Source organism: Paramormyrops kingsleyae, chromosome 1 (genome assembly GCF_048594095.1).
Source record: "Paramormyrops kingsleyae isolate MSU_618 chromosome 1, PKINGS_0.4, whole genome shotgun sequence".
Lineage (NCBI taxonomy): Eukaryota > Metazoa > Chordata > Actinopteri > Osteoglossiformes > Mormyridae > Paramormyrops > Paramormyrops kingsleyae.
In genome coordinates, this window is record NC_132797.1 from 17,640,439 (window position 1) to 17,657,434 (window position 16,996).

Below are 16,996 nucleotides of genomic sequence, written 5' to 3' on the forward strand. Positions count from 1 at the left end.
CTAACTGAAGCTGTTCACGATGTGCCTGTCCGAAATAATCTTACAAGTAAATACAGATTTACGTGAAATGCTTGGAAAACATTTACAAAAACATATTTGCAAAGGCTATTAATAATTTTGAACGATTTGTTTTGCGATTTTGAATGTTTTAAAATAAATAAATTATTCAGGATCTCGGACAGACACCTACATACGCAAGCCGAAGCGATAGGACTTGAATTTTGGCGCTAGTAGCAGGAGAAAGCAAGAGTAGCAGGACGGGGACAATAAACAAGGTGATCGTATTAACGTTAATAACAAGTCATGTGTATGCGTAAGTAAAAAGTAATATATAATTTGATTTGCTATTAAACGGAATTTTATATGCACACTGTAGTCTGTAGTTGTAAGTACTTGTTGATCTTATAGGCAGAGTATGTCTGCGTTAGCCGTTAATCTGTATTGTAATTGTTTTGTATTTGTGTTTTTTGTAGTTTGCTGCTTATCTGGAATTCTTGTTCGATACTAAGAAATGGAAGGTATGCTGTCGTCCTGCTTTAAAGATGTTGTAGCTGTATTTTCGTGTTTTGCATTGACATTGACATTTAACATTTTCCGGTTATACCTTAATCAGATATGTCGATGGTCATTTCTTCAGCTGAAAAATATTTAAACGCAGAGGCTCTTACCTTAAATTTTATATCAGGACATTTTCTTGCTATAAAATTGGACAAGAAGAAGTAAGAGATAACTACTGAAGTTGTCCCCCCTCCTCTGATCTGATTAATAGATGGCCACTAGGGATGTATCAGTACTGTAATTTATTATTACGTCGCTATTGTCGCGATTCACTGCATTACAGTTTAACACCACCAGAATTTTATTTCGCATTTTTCAGCATTGGCTGATTAAAATGTACCGATGTAGCCTATGCTAAATATACTGCAGTGGAAGTGGCGCATATGTATGCTGATTTAGCGAAAGTGGTTTACTTTTTAAATTCTTCTATTTATGTATGTATGTATGTTATTTTTGTTTAATATGTACAGTTACACAAAATCTGATTAGTTTGTATTTGTTAACTTGCTATTAGGACACGGCATCAGAGTTTAATAGAAAATTCACACAACACAGACAACCCGGTTACATGCACTATGCGTATAGAATAGAACTCTATTCTATTCTATAAAGCCATATGGACAGTATGGATTATGTGGAATATAGTAAAACATAAAAAAAAAAAAAAAAAAAAATCTAGTTTCTTGTCAGTTTTGTTCATTCAGTTTTCCATTCTGCTAGCTTGTATGTTAAATTGCACATAGAGAGCACATAACGGTGAATTAAGTTTGAGTGCTTAAAAAAACAGAATTGACCGTGCAATTTTTTTCTGTATTCCTTTTTTTTTTAAACTTAGAGGCACAAGTGCTTCTTGGGGGAAAAAAAGTTAGTATAGACCCCTGCCTAATGGCCAGTCACATATATCAGGTAAACTAATAATTAGGTCATTTTAAATGTGTGCTTTTCTCGTAACTCCGTATACCATCTCTTTGGATAACAGGTGAGGATGATCTCGACATCCTGACTTCCCTTCTAGAAGAAAATGATACAGAGGAGCCAAAAGTGGATGATTTGGATGATCTGTTTGATAATGATGACGACAATGAGGAGGAATTTGATGATGGGCAAGCTAAGGATGAATCTGCCAAACACAAGGAAGACATTGAAATGCTCTTTGGAGATGTGGATGACATGGAGGAGGAGAGCATGCAGAACGAGACTTCAGACACAAAAGCAAGTGATTCCTATGATAAATCTAAGGAAGAGCTTGCAGGTAGGTGACTGCATCAGATCATCTTTTTCTTTATCTTATTAATTTCAATAGCAGTATATTATATATACTGCTTATATATAGCAGTTTATGTATGATCCTCTGCTAGCCAGATAGTGTTTCCCAGTCCATTCCTCCGGGATCCCCAGACAGTCCACACGTGGACAACCTGGGGACTGGGGGGGTGGGGGATGCTGCATTAGGCTAGTAGGGAACTGGGAGGGACCAACATTGAGGACTATCTGGGGGTCCCCAAGTGCCAGGTTGGGCAACACTGGCCTAATACAATTACAAGCTTCCAGATTTCCTTTGCATCTCCTGTTGGTTGAATAGTAGTCTTATTAGGTTCTTGCTTTGTTTGGAAGATGTTGTGTAGCTCTTTGATACTGCTTACACTAGAGATGCACTGATTGCAATTTTCTTGGCCGATTCCGATTTCCAGTTTTTTTCGCCAGTATTACCTGCTTGTACCAGTTTTTGCTGATTCCGATTTTCCTTCTAAGAACTGTAATTGACAGCTTATTCACTTCACTCACAGTGAAGAACTTCCACGCTGACGACATGTTAGCCTGTGCCACGGTGTGTAGTGGTGCCTGTGTAAAATGGCCCGGGTCGGCATTGGAAATACATGAGACTGATTGGCTGGTCTCCGGTCTGGGCTGAGCACGCTGAAAATTGTCCGATTCCGATTCCTGGCCGAATGATTGGTGCATCTCTAGCTTACACTTTTACGTCAAGAAATCATGACATACTTACCCAAAATGAAGATTTCAAGTCATAGGATGCCACTTTTGCAATAAGTCAGTTAGTGAAAATTCTTCCCTGCTAGATATTTCATGGTCAGCTATAAGTGGTATTATTGCAAAGTGGAAGCATTTAAGAACAACAGAAACTCAGCCATGAAGTGGCAGACCATGTACAAGAGCTGGTGCTGAGAGACGTAGTGCGTAAAAGTCACCAATGGTCTATTGACTCAATAAAAGCAGAATTCCAAACTTCCTCTGGCATTAAACCCAGTACAAAAACTTTGCTCTGGGAGCTTTGTGGAATGGGCTTCCATGGCCGAGCAGCTGCATGCAAGTCTCACATCACCAAGTGTCGGATGGAGTGGTGTAAAGCACACTGCCACTGGATTCTGGAGCAGTGGAAATGTGTTCTGTGGAGTGACAAATCACTCTTCTCTCTCTGGCAGTCTGATGGATGAGTCTGGGTTTGGTGGATGTCAGGAGAAAGTAACCTGCCTGACTGCGTTGTGCCAACTATAAAGTTTTGGGTTGTTTTTCAGGGGTTGGGCTAGGGCCCCTTAGTTCCAGTGAAGGGAACTTTTAATGCTTCAGCATATCAAGACATGCTTTCACATTTATGGGAACAGTTTGGGGAAGGCCCTTGTCTGTTCCAGCATGACTGTGCCCCAGTGCTCAAAGCAAGGTTCATAAAACCATGGTTGCGTGAGTTTGGTGTGGAAGAACTTGACTGACCTACACAGAGCTCTGACCTCAACCCCATCAAACACCTTTGAGATGAACTAGAATGGAGATGTTCAATGTGAAGGCCTGGTTCACAATCAGTGCATGATGTCACAGATGCTCTTCTGGATGCAGGGCTCCAGATGGTGACTAAAATGCAGCAAAGGCGGGACTGACTCCATATTGATGCCTATAGATTTATAATGGAATGTGAAAAGTTCTTGTAGGTGTAATAGCCAGGTCTCCCATATAGGGTGTCTAGTGGACTTCCTGATTGCTGTATCTTTGTAATGTGCTACTAGCTTCACTTATACAACGCTTTGGATAAAATCATCTGATGCATTTATTTCTCCTGCATAATCTGATCATCTGTAATGTCTCCACCAGCTGAGCTGAGGCATATGCAGGAGCAGATGCGTAAGCTGCAGCAGAAGCTGGAGGCCTCGCATAGCTCAGAAGCTTCCAGACCCAGCCAAAATGCACTTCCTGCCCCGGGGGCCACGAAGCAAGGCGGCTCCTCAGGTAATCACAGCCCTGAATCTCAAACTCAGAATTCCTCTTTCTTGTCTTTTGATAATAAGAATTAATATTTTGGCATTTTCTTCTGTATTTGTACTCTAGTGTCCTGGTTATGGATTTTCAGACGTGACATATTTTCCAACGCGCGCTCTCTGTCTGCTGGTGGGAGTGTGCTCACCTGTGTGTGCCGCACGTGTCTGTGCGCTCGCATCGGGGCGGAACTCCACTATGCACGATACAGAGGAGAATTGTAAACGCGCGACCGTGTAGAGACAAAAATGACAGGCTGTTGTGTAAATAAGATAAATAACATAAGGCTATTTAGTTTATTTAATAAAAGGACAATGTATAGACCTGTTCTATAGGAAAGGTAACCTTAAAAGACTTCTGTTGTGATCTGGCGCTATGTAGAGAATAAAATTAAATAATATTAACTTGACCTTCAAGGGGAGGGGGGGCGGGAGATGCCGTTGGGGTGGGGGGGCGCCCCCCTAATATAATGGTAGGGGAAACACTGATAAGGATGTTTTGCTCCTGCATGGGTTCTGGGTTAACAAATTGTGAGTATTAAAACGCCTACAGGCTGCTACTGGAGAATAAAAAATCCACTTGTGCACAGAGAGCAGCCAAAGGTAATTCACTTGGCGTGTAAGGAAAACTATTAAATCGATAATGAGTATATATGCACTGCTGATAAACGTGTGAAACCATGGTGTTAAAAAAGGAAGCCGTCTATAAGAGTTATCAATTTTGTTTAGCTAGCTGGCATGAGATTTTTCAATTCGAGACAAGCCTGCACCCACATTTACATGTATGTAACAGTTTTATTACCTTGTAAATAGTCTGTAGGGTTTGTAAAGTACCCCAACTCTTTTGATGTAGCTAATTTCAGGTTTGTAATGGAATAATATAGATTTGCTGTTAGATTTGCTTATCCCTCACTAATGTGAAGTGGTTCCTGTATCAAGCCTTAAGTCACTGTCAGTCTTTCATCAATACAAAAACCAGGGTATACAAATTAGAACAACTATTCATCAGCATGCAATGTCCTTGATTAACACCATGCTGCCCCAAAATGAAGGGCGCGACCAGATCATGTGCTGGTGCGACCCACTGAGAAAGCTGATATCAGCAGTGCTGCCATTGGAAAAGTTAGTCTGAAGTCCTGTTCATGCATAAACCTGGTCGTGTCATAGCAACATTTGTGGATTTTGAATAATGTATGTTGTCGAATTTGCCACAGACAGTCCTGCACCCTTGACACAGAGGAGCCACCCCACAAAGTCACAAGAGTCCACCAAGACAGACCCCCACCAAAGGAAGCAGCGAATTAATCACCAGACCAGACCAGAACCTGCAGCTGGTATGAGTTGGCAACTCAGCGTTTTTCTCACGTTAAGCCGCAGTATTGGCTGAGGTTCTGTGTCTCATTTTGTCTCATTCTCAGCTTCAGCAGTCAGTTACCTGGTAGGGCAGAAGTGTCAACTAATGAAGGCCACTGACGCGGCACAAACTGTCCCCCGCACATCAGCTACTCATGATGCTACAGCAGAGAAGTTCTCTGGACTCAGGCTCAGGTTCTGTAACACGTTGACATGATGCAGACACTGATCTGCCATCATACCTATTGCTGCGTTCCATTTACCTGGAAGTTGGAGTTGGGAGTGATGTCACACCCAAGTTGCATTCCAGTAAAGCAAGTTGGAAAGCCATTTTGCAATTCCAGGGACCTCAAAAAGCAAGATTTCTTGCTTAGCCAGATAACTTGTTGGATTTAAGGTACCCCAGTGTAAATGGCCTTTATCTTCGTTCACTTACATTTAACCCAGACTACCTTAAATCCAGCAAGTTACACGGCTAAGCAAGAAATCCTGCTTTGTGAAACAGGCCCCAGTTCTTGCCCAGTTAATTATTAACCATTGTTAGCAATATCAGTTGATGCATAAAAACACCATAACAACACATCCACAGATAACGGTGTGTCAGGTGTATGTGTCCAACCAATTTAATGAGCCACGACTAAGCCATAAATGCTAATAAACAGTAAAAAAAAAAAAACTACAATTTTCACTTCTGTTGATAAAGGCCGCCATCTTGAATTCTGAGGTTGGGGTTGTGTAGATTCCTCCAACATTCCGAGTAGGAATTTTGACTTTGGTGGGCATTCCAATTGAAATTTCAATTTCCAAGCTCAGATGTAATGCAGCAACATCTGGATTTCTGGTCTTCATATAAATGAAAAGGAGCAGTTGTTTAACTTGTACTTTAATGGCCGTTGGCTTACAGGAGACCACGCGTGTCCTCCATCGAGATGGAGCAAAAGATGGGAGACCGTCGCCTGATAAGGCTGTCGCAGCTACCAGAACGGCTGGCTCGCGAGAAGCTTGATGAAACTGATTGGGTCACTTTTGCCGTGGTGGTCAGCAAAGTCACTCCACAGAGTAACAGCAGTGTGAGTTTGGAGCCTTCTGTCCCTGAACTGACATGAAAATGGAGATTTATTTTATTCTTGGCTGCAAGATATTGGTTATGAAGTTCCAAAAAAGAAATTTTAAGATTGCCTTTTGAATTAAGTTTTAAGTGGTGAAATTACAATTTTTGTCTCAGGGCAAGACCTTTAGTATTTGGAAGCTGAATGACCTCCGAGACCTAGAAGTTTATGTAAACCTGTTCCTGTTTGGAGAAGTTCACAAAGAACACTGGAAGACTGATCCAGGCACTGTCATCGGTATCCTGAACCCAAATCCAATGAAGCCCAAGGAGGGGTCTGATGGGGTAAGTCTCGAGCTTTGTGTTTTTTGGAAGGGCTCACTTTTATTGTATACCACTGTTTAGGATAGTCAGCAGTTTTTTTTTGTCTTTTGTTTACAAATTTAGTCCTTGGTGTGATTCCTTACTTTCCACTCTGTACATATATAGTTTTTATCCTATTGTTTTTAATTTCTGCTGCTTTATTCTTATACTGTCTGCTTTCTGCTGTGACAATGCAAATTTCCCACTTGTGGGACTAATAAAGGAGTATCTTATCTGATCTTATCTTATAAAGTAATTGATGGTTTATGTTAATTTCACGGTGTAACATGTCGCTTTTCCACTGGCATGCAGGAACTGAGCAGTACTGCAAAGAAAGACTAGTTACAGGATGGTTCCAGCTAGCCTCGGTTTTCCACTGTAGAAGAGTTGGACGCGGTAAAGCCGTTGTCAGGCTTGGAGAGCAACTGATGTAAAACTGAAGAGATGCTTATTTACCATTCACACTGTGTACATCCCGATTTCCTATGTGCACTTATTTATTTATTTATTTTTACTGTGTGCTAATTTCCCGTAAGCACGTCTCTGAGAATAACCGTGTTGTGCAAGTATCAACCACTAGGAATTAACACCGGCTTGTGTAACTTGTGTAAACACCGGTATCGCCTTGCATTTCGACCAATCAGATGGTGCTGACACAATCGGCTCGGTTTGGTCAAGTTGCGAGTAAGAAGGGCCATGTCAGCCCAGTTAAGGTTCGGGTACAGCTTGCATGCTTTACAATGGAAAGAGCTCAGTTCTTGATGGCAGTGGAAAAATGCAATTAGTATTTTTATTCATTTCAATGCACCTGGTAATTTTGTAGTAATTTTGAAATCATTATAGATGCAGTAAATTTTAAAGTGATTGTTATTCATAAAAGGGAATTGTCTGGAAATGTTTCCATACTATAGGAGTAGTTTAAGGATGATGAATAATGGCCGAAGAAGGAGGGGTTTATTTATGTCAGGTGGTCATTGTTTCATTCTGTACTTCTAATTACTGTCTCCCTGTATGGCTGTAGCTGTGCTTGTCTGTGGAGCACCCACAGAAGATTCTGCTCATGGGTGAAGCCCTAGACTTTGGAACTTGCAAGGCTACCAAGAAGAATGGGGACCCCTGCAGACAGCTAGTCAACCTGGTGGGTCCTGTGCTCTTCGTCTCATTACCTGCCCACCACTGGTATGAATAATCTCATGTTCCCATCCTGAGTTTAAAAACAGAGCTGCTGTCCAGTAGGTTTTCTGTTCTATCTGGCTTCTGATGAGCCACACCTGCTCCTGGTGTGGAGCAGAAGCTCTCCAGGACTGGAGTTGGAGACCACTGTGCTAGAATATAGGTGGAAAATCCTAATATAAATGAATATGTTTTCCCTGCCTGATATCTGCTTGCTTTGAATGTATCTGATTGTCCCCTCCAGTACTTGAATGTCTGGGTTCTGTGCTTCCAAACGGTCATTTGAAACTGTCGGATGCTTGTGACTCTTCTCACTTTGTTCATCTTTAATTGCAAAGCGCTTCACTCTGTCAGTAATGCCATGTTATGGTGACCTTGACCCACTATAGCACGAGTGCCAGTTCTGCCAGTACCATGTGAAGGCCCAGTACAAGAGCATGAGCTCCAAGAGGGCGGAGCTGCAGTCCAGTTTTTCCGGCAAGGTTGCCGGGAAGGCTCGGGGAAAGGGGGCTGTTGGATTAAAGGAGCGTCTGTGTCAAAGTGGGTTCCATTACGGGGGTGTGTCATCAATGGCGTTTGCCACCTCTGTGTGAGTACCCCCCCGGTAACCCCACCGCCTGCCCAATAATCCTGGCTCCTGTTCAGTGTCTCTGTCTCCTGCACAACAACCCCACCCATTACCCAATAATCCCACCCCCTGCTCACTAAGCCCACCCCTTTCTTAGTAACTACACCCACTACCCAATAATCCCACCCCCGCTCACTAATCCCACCCCCTGCTTAGTAAATCCATCCATTACCCAGTAATCCCACCCCCTGCTCACTAATCCCACCCATTACCCAATAGTCCCACCCCCTGCTCACTAATCCCACCCAATACCCAATAATCCCACCCCCTGCTCACTAATCCCACCCATTACCTAGTAATCCCACCCCCTGCTCACTAATCCCACCCCCTGTTTAGTAACTCCAACCATTACCCAGTAATCCCACCCCCTGCTCAATAATCCCACCCCTGCTCACTAAGCCCACCCCTTTCTTAGTAACTCCATCCATTACCCAATAATCCCACCCCCTGTTCATTAACCCCACCCCCTATCACTGTTTCTTCTCTTCCAGGGAGCTCTGCATGCCCCTAAAAAGGATATTGGATTAAAAATGCTCATTCATATTTGGATGGATGCTGGAGCTCTGTGATTTAAGATATTTATCCACGTTTCTGTGGTCCAATGCTGAGTTCCCGCACCTTGCCCAGATTTCCAAAGCTCATTGATAATAGCGTTGTGTGAACAAAAAAAAGTTGAGGAACATTCATATGCAGATTTTGTATGAAGATTTTGGAACCTATGAAGAAAAACATATCCTGAAAAAGTTCACACTTTTACAAATGGTCCAGAGTAGGCATACAAACATTTTAGGTGAAATATAACTAATCTAAAGTTCAGATAGAAATGTGCTTCAGCGTTGCATTTAGGGTACAGCTAGTTTTAACCCTTGCTGAAATGCATGTTAATAAATACAGAAAAATTTGTACTGTGACATATCACTAACATTCAACATTCATCTTGAGTGAATTAACATATTAATTGTTGTAAATGAATGACTTTGCACATACAAAGATATTGTTCATACCGAACATTAGACACCAACATGTGTGCACCCAAATGCAATAGGTATTAAAAGGCCCATGTGTAAATATGCCAAATGCAACATCGTCATATTTAGCTTTGTTAGAGGATGTTATGCGCAGGCAAATATGAAGGGAGCAAATATTTAGAGATCACAGTGATTATTTTTCCAGTGATGATTCATAGCTTCTCAGTCATTTTAGATTCTGATGGAATTGTGTCCCTAGGTCAGGATCACAACAGAAGAAACCCAAGCAGACAACTCTGAGCAACCTGTTTGTAAGAGGTGCAGACCAGATCGTCAGTCAAGCAAGGAGGCTCGGTGAGATTAGACCGTTTTTACTGTGAGAACTACTGACACCAGGAAATCCGGGGAGCTGTCTTGGGAGGGGGGGCAGTTGGAATGGTAAATGTTGCTGACTGGATCGTAAAATGTAGTTTTCCTTTCATGTCCACTGAAGTCAAATACATGTGTATGTGCGACATACAAATAAAGTTAAAAGTGTCTGATTTCTAGTGTTATGGGGGTAGCCACAGCCAGCTATTTTCTGATGTCCTGTATTCATTTCGGAGAGACAGATGAGGGACGACCGCGGGGGAAGGATATGGCTGAGCTGGATGGGTTTGGATGGTATTACAGCAGATTTTATCAGGAAATACTGGAATAGCGTTGCTTTTAAAATACTGTAAAAAAAACGTATACCATAGTCTCTGTCTCCTGCACAACAACCCATTGTGTAATACCATCTGGTTGGTATGATGGTATTACAAATTTGATACCATCCAAGCTTACTATGGGGTTTGTTGGGGTCCTCTCAGTAAAATTTGCAAAACAGGGCTAGAAGGTGGCAGGTAAACTTCTTGCTGCCTAATTTTACTGCAGCTCAGTAGTGGAACCACAGATTTTCAGGACATTGTGCCTTTTCCACGTGTATCAAGGAGCTGCTGTTCATTTGCGGGAGACTCCCGGAACTTCCAGGAGAGGTGGGATGGCTGCAGTGTTTTTCAGTGTTGAATACAGTTCAAGAAAAATAAGAGAGGCTATTGACTAGGAATGTCTGAAAGATCAATTGGTCAGTCGCAATCGACTTGTTGGCAGCCACTGGATTAGACCCTGTTATGCTGAAATTTTTGTGAGATCACATACTGAATTACGGCTGTCTGTTACTGAGTCTTGTCGGTTCCAGTTGCCAGTTTCTGAGTTGCTCTCTCTCTGAGAACTTACCATATTTTTGGTTATCTGTAGCCATGGCTACCAGTGAGGTCACTGGCTGCTCCGATGACTTCAAAAGCCTGCTATCAATGCAGACGCCAGGAGCCCTCAACCTGAAGAAACACCTGCGGCATAATACGTCAGGTAGGAAGCCCTTGGCCTCTTTACCATTACCCAAGAATATACAGGGTCTTCAAGGGGTACCCACCCCATCCCTGCCCCATCAGCACCTTTCTGATACTACATAGCATCATACTATAGTTCTTTAGCTGGTAGTAGGTATGGTATTAGTTGGTGCTTCAGTTTGGGGAATGTATGGCAATATCCTGACTTTATCCTTACACACTTTGATTATGTATGATTGTCTTCTGCATTTCACTACATATTGTACTGAATATAACTGTATGTGACAGATGGACCTATGATACTTGATACTCACACGACCTTCTCTGGCATAGAATACTTTTCCTGAGATGTGATACATGGTGGCATTTGCTTTGTGTTTTAATGAGATGCTAGAGAAACCTTCCCAACACAGGCGGTATGGTTGGTTATGTAGTGAGATCCTCGGTGTTTGTTAGGCTCGGCCAATGCAGCGAGCCCTGGAGTCCAGTCTATCTCGGCTGGCCAGCTCCTCAAGCAACAGAAGCAGCAGCTCATGGAGGCCAGACGCAGGAAGTCTGAGAATCTTCAGCAGAGGTACGTCGGTCTGTATGGGTGCTTTTCCACTGCACCAGCTACTGTAATTTTGGTACTTCAAAAAAATGCCAGAAGTACAGTCTTCTTGGGTCACTAATGTAAAACTGGTTACGGCGGTGAATGACATCATCACAATGCAAGGCGGGAATTTTGCACCGTGAGAGAAATAATTATTTGACCCCCTGTTGAATTCCTAATTTCAACCATTTATAAATAAATGAGAAGTCTATCATTTCAATGGTAGGTTTTTTTTAACATCACAAGATAGATTTTCAACACAAAACAAATAAGAAAAAATCATTGTGTAGCAGGTAAAAATCAATTTGTCATTTATCTAAGGAAATAATTATTTGATCCCGTACAACCCAGCACAAAATTAGGTCAAGTTACATGTGCACTAACACAACACAGTAGTACTTAAGTATTAACAGATACCAAGCCAGTATTGTCATTTAATGGGCATTACTTTGTTAAACATTATTCTTGGGCCACTAACCTGTCTACATCTTCAACCTTACCACCATGGGAAATACCAAAGACACGTCTAAGGACATTAGAGACAGGATTGTTGACCTTCACAAAGGTGGAATGGGCTATATGACCATCAGCAAGCAGCTTGGTGAGAAAGTGACAACTGTTGGTGCAATTATTCGCAAATGGAAGAAAGACAAAATAACTGCCAGTCACCCTCGGTCTGGGGCACCAAGGAAGATCTCATCTCATATTGCATCAATGATCTTAAGAATGGTGAGGGCTAACCCCAGAACCACAATGGAGGAGCTTGTTAATGATTTCAAAGCTGCAGGGACCTCAGTCAACAAGAAAACCATCAGTGACACATCATGCCATTACGATTTTAAATCCTGCATTGCTTGCAAAGTACCCCTGTTCAAGAGGGCCCATGTTCTGGCCCTTCTGAAGTATGCCAGTGAACACCTGAACAATTCCAATGAGGCTTGGAAGAATGTGATGTGGTCAGATAAGACCAAAATTGGGCTGTTTGGCATCAACTCTACTCGCTGTGTTTGGAGGGAAAAGAATGCTGACTGTAACCCCAGGAACACCATCCCTACCCTTCCACGGAGGTGGAAGCATTATGCTTTGGGGGTGTTTTTCTGCCAAGGGTACAGAACAGCTGCACTGCATCAAAGGAAAGATGGACATAGTCATGTACCGTAAAATCTTGGATGAGAACCTCTTTCCTTCAGCCAGGGCACTAACAATGGATTGTGGATGGATCTTACAGCAAGACCGCGACCCTAAGCATATGGCCAAAGCAACAAAGGAGTGATTGAAGAAGAAGCGCTTTAAGATCATGGAGTACCCTAGTCAGTCTCCCACATAAGAACTATGAAGGAAACTCAAGCTTTGTGAATCCAAGTGACAGCCTAAAAACCTTCATGATTTGGTGGAGGTCTGCAAAGAGGGGTGGATGAACATTTCTGCTGACCTGCATGCAAACCTGCTGATCAACTACAAAAAACGTCAGACAGCTGTGCTTGCAAACAATGGTTATTCCACCAAGTACTATAGCATGTGTTCTAAGGGATCAAATTCTTATTTCCCTAGATAAATGACAAATTGGTTTGTAACTGTTACATAATGATTTTTTCTTGCTTGTTTTGTTAATCTATCTTTTGCTGTTGAAATAAACCTACAGGTGAAATGACAGACTTCTAATTTCTTTATTAATGGGTCAACTTAAGAATTCAGCAGGGGTTCAAATAATTATTTCCCTCACTGTATATAGGGATGGGCAAGGTGTGATATTAATACCAACATTGCATGTTCTGTACATGAAATTCTCACATTGCAAGGACCAGGCTAGTCTGATTTTTTTATTGCAATATTTGAAATTTTCAAATCGTGCAGCCGTAATATATTTTAGCAAATTCTTTATTTCTTGTCATGCCATCCATCTCTTATTGAATCTGTTAATCCAACCACATTGTACTTTGCTTGGATCTTTTCGTTTATCCTTGCATCCATTATTATTACTTTTGAATTATTTTTCCTTTAATTTTTCATTGTTTTCTGAGTTCGTACCCACACTTTTTCAGCAGGGCACATGTATTCTGTATTTTCAAGGCAGTTTATTTGCATATCTAATTGACAAACACATTTGTAGGTCCCGCCTTGAAGTACTGAAAAAGTATCAGTTCCAAAAGTATCAGGTAGTACCAAGTACTTACGGTACTGGTACCTAAACAGAAATCAGTGGAAAAGCAAGAGTACCTAATTTTTAGTATCAAAAGTATGGCATCTAGTGCAGTGGAATGTGACCTAATCTGCTGTGGTTCTCTATAAAGGGTGGGGGGGGTGGGGGGGCGGTGAACATGAGTGACCCTCATTTCCCTGCCTTTCTGTGCTGTCTAGGTTCCTCCAGAACAATGACAAAGTTGGTCCAAAGATGCCCTCACCAGAAGCAGTCAAGCAGTCCCCCACAGGGCAGGGCCACACCCCCAAGCTGGGGCGTGGCTTCAGTGAAGGGCAGGACGTCCTGTTCTTTGACCATACACCAACAGCTCCAACACTTAACTTATCAGCTGCAAAGGTATGTGGATATGAATGGAATTTTTACCGTATCATAGTTAAAAAAAAAAAAAAAAATGCATATTATAATGCAGAGTTTCACAAGCATTGGCCATTGCAGTGATAGTGTGTTTGCCATTCCTGGAAGCTGGGAAGTCAGACTTTCGCATCACTCCATCATCTTCTAATCAGCAGCCCCAGAATGTTAGCCATTAAAGTTGCTAATTCCAAAATGAGGTCATTGCTGACAGTCATGGTCACCAAGCTAAACAAATTCCCTCTTTGCAGCTTTCATTTATGGGAGGGGGTGGTCTTCACTGGCTAAAACCAAAAGTTGAGATAATAATAACCACGGACAGTTTTTGAAGAAAAAAAAAAAATCCTTTTAAAAGTGTGTCCCTTGTGGTGTGCAGACCAGCCTGAACTGAAATAAAATTTTTAAAAAGCGTCCCTTATTGATCCATGATCTGACATGCTTGCCGTCAAAAGGGCTTGAAGCTGACTGGTCTACTTTTCAGTTAGCTGCGCTGAAAAAGCTGCGGCAAAAAGGAGCAGCGCTGGCAAAAGAAGACCCGAACTCCGTGAAGAGGAAAAGGCCAAACGCCAGTGACATCACCAACAGGGTGGAGCAGAACCGGGAGTCCCCTTCAGGTAGCGGCATGGGTCTTCAGCTTGGCCAATCATGGGAGTCCGGGAACTCAACAATGACAGAAATATCTGTGTAGGTGGGTCAGAACCGGAGCTTGAAGAACCTGAGCTGAAGAGGCGCAGAGAGCACTTGGAGTACTTGCAGTCTGACGCTTTTCAGAAGATCCTCAACGCCAAATCAAGACACTTGGGGGTGGTGCAGGATGTGAGTCTTCACCCTTTAGTCCTCACATACCATTTGGTAAAACTGACTTTAAGAAAGCATTTTCCTTCTTTACACCTCTGGTATTCATCAGCAGCAAGGCTATAATATCAATGACTGGTAAGCATCTGGCAATGAGGGGAGCCAGTGCATCGCCCAGGTGCATCATGGGAGATGTATTGCTGAGTGGGTACTGGTGTATTGCTGAATAGGCCATGTTGTTCCTTGAAAAGATCTTCAGCGTTTCAGTTGGTAGGGTTGGCTTTAGACTGGTTAGTGTAGTGATTCTTTATTGTGGTATGACAAAATAGGTCGGTCAGTCTGCTGAATGTAAGTTATGAGGTTTGAATGTAATAAAGAAATGGTAATGTATGGTTTGAGGAGTTAACCTGGTTGATACCAGGGTGGGTGCTGAGTCCTGTTGCTCCTGTTGTAGGCAGAATTTCAGATCCAGGAGAAGTACTTTGATGCCCTCGTGAAGAAGGAACAAATGGAAGAGAAGATGAGGAACATCCGAGAGATGAAGTGTAGGGCTGTTACCTGTAAAACGGTGAGTTTACGTGCTATGGTACTTCGCAGACCTGTAGACTTTGGGGGTGAGGTGAGATGTTCCCCTTTGGTAACCAAGATGTCAATAGCCTAACGTGTATAGTGTGGCTGGCTGTGTCTTGGCAGTGCAAGTACACCTACTTCAAGCCCTTGGATAGGTGTGTGGAAGACAAACATGAGTACCACTGGCATGATGCCCTGAAACGCTTCTTCAAGTGTCCCTGCGGGCAGAGGGCCATTGCCCTGGACAGGATGCCTCACAAGCACTGCAGGTCACTTTCCCTCTGACTCACCGGTTCCTCGTCCTTTGATTTTAAAATTCATATTGAAAGAAGCTTATTTTGTATTTTGCAGCAACTGTGGTCTTTTCAAATGGGAGCGGGATGGCATGATAAAGGTACTTGGTGTATTTGTCTTGCTCTTAAGAATAGCTTTGAGAATCTGTGTTTAGGGCGGAACCCCAAGTTTTTTAATGCACCCCTTCAACATCCTTCCAGGAAAAGTCTGGCCCGAAGATTGGAGGAGAACTACTTTTACCCCGGGGAGAGGAGCAGCCCAAATTTCTTAACGGCCTAAAGTGACTACCATTCCGGTCAGATGTCCATAGCACTGTGGCAGCTGTGATTGGCCGTCTTTGCTTTTGTTTGTTTTAGAGTAATCGGGAATAATCATCACTGCTCTGTTTTTAACATCAGTGCCATTTTAGTGAATGTTTTGTCATCAAATTATGCATCGTGTGATTTCTATGGTCTGAAACTGTGTTTTATTAAAATGAGCCAAGTGCACAGATGGATATTTCTAAGAGGGTCATCTGGTTTGTTAGATGTTTGGGAAAGGCTGTAGGTACTTTCTCCCTGAGACACAGGAGGAGTGGGCTGCTGCTCAGCAGATTAGGTCTCTGTGCCTGTGATCAGAAGGTTGCTGGATAAAATCCCATCCTCTTGTGCAAGATCATTAAAACACAACCCCCCCCCCCCCCCCCCATCCACTCATCCATTTTCTGCCGCTTATCCGGAGTCAGGTCGTGAAGACAGCAGGTTAAGCAGGGATGATGCCCAGACTCACCAACCATCTCCTCCAGCTCCACCGGGGCATACCAAGGCATTTCCAGGCCAGCCGAGAGGTACAATCTCTCCAACATGTCCTGGGTCTGTTCCCGGTTCTCCTCCCGGTTGGACATGTCCGAAACACCTCCCCGGGCAAGTGTCCAGGAGGCACTCTACATAGATGTCCGAACCACCTCAAACGACTCCTTTTGATGCGGAGGAGCAGCAGCTCTACTTTGCGCCCCTCCTGAATGTCTGAGCTCCTCACCCCATCTCTAAGGCTGAGCCCATACACCCTATGGTGAAACTCATTTCTGCTGCTTGTATCCGCGATCTCACTCTTTCGGTCACTACCCAAAGCTCTTGATCATAGGTGAAAGTATGAACATAGATCTACTGGTAAATCAAAAGCTTTCCCTTCCACCTTAACTCTTTCACCACGACAGAACAGTACAGTGTCCGCATTACTGCTGACGCTGCACTGATCCTCCTTTCGATCTCGCTCTCCCTTGTGAATTTGTGAACAATACCCTGAAATGCTTAAGCGTAAAAGTACAAGGTTGTCACACTGCTGTGATGTTTTTGGTTTGTTCTTTGTTATAAATAAAGCATTGAAAAATGTACACTTACTGCCTCCATAGCGAGTAATTTTGTAACACTGCTGCAGCATTCTCTATATTTTAACCACTGCTCCACATCGTATTGGTACTTCGCTCTGCCA

At 42.8% G+C, this 16,996-nt stretch overlaps 1 protein-coding gene across 3 annotated transcripts; it reads left to right on the forward strand.

The window, feature by feature from the left end:
* The first annotated feature begins 168 nt into the window (after positions 1 to 168).
* mcm10 (minichromosome maintenance 10 replication initiation factor) lies at positions 169 to 16,900 on the forward strand. Of its 3 annotated transcripts, XM_023817763.2 has the most exons (21): positions 169 to 275; positions 474 to 518; positions 1,538 to 1,810; positions 3,661 to 3,795; positions 5,036 to 5,155; positions 5,240 to 5,369; positions 6,079 to 6,244; positions 6,400 to 6,567; positions 7,607 to 7,723; positions 8,148 to 8,347; positions 9,614 to 9,708; positions 10,633 to 10,743; positions 11,181 to 11,298; positions 13,675 to 13,852; positions 14,349 to 14,481; positions 14,556 to 14,683; positions 15,117 to 15,230; positions 15,356 to 15,501; positions 15,584 to 15,626; positions 15,727 to 15,821; positions 16,251 to 16,900. In XM_023817763.2, exons 2-20 carry the CDS (start codon positions 512 to 514, stop codon positions 15,808 to 15,810), a joined length of 2,466 nt encoding a protein of 821 aa, XP_023673531.2. In that variant the 5' UTR covers positions 169 to 275; positions 474 to 511; the 3' UTR covers positions 15,811 to 15,821; positions 16,251 to 16,900. The 3 variants fall into 3 exon arrangements, with proteins under 3 accessions (XP_023673531.2, XP_023673530.2, XP_023673532.2); XM_023817762.2 differs by having other exon boundaries at positions 15,727 to 16,900; XM_023817764.2 differs by having other exon boundaries at positions 199 to 313; positions 15,727 to 16,900.
* Positions 16,901 to 16,996: the final 96 nt, after the last annotated feature.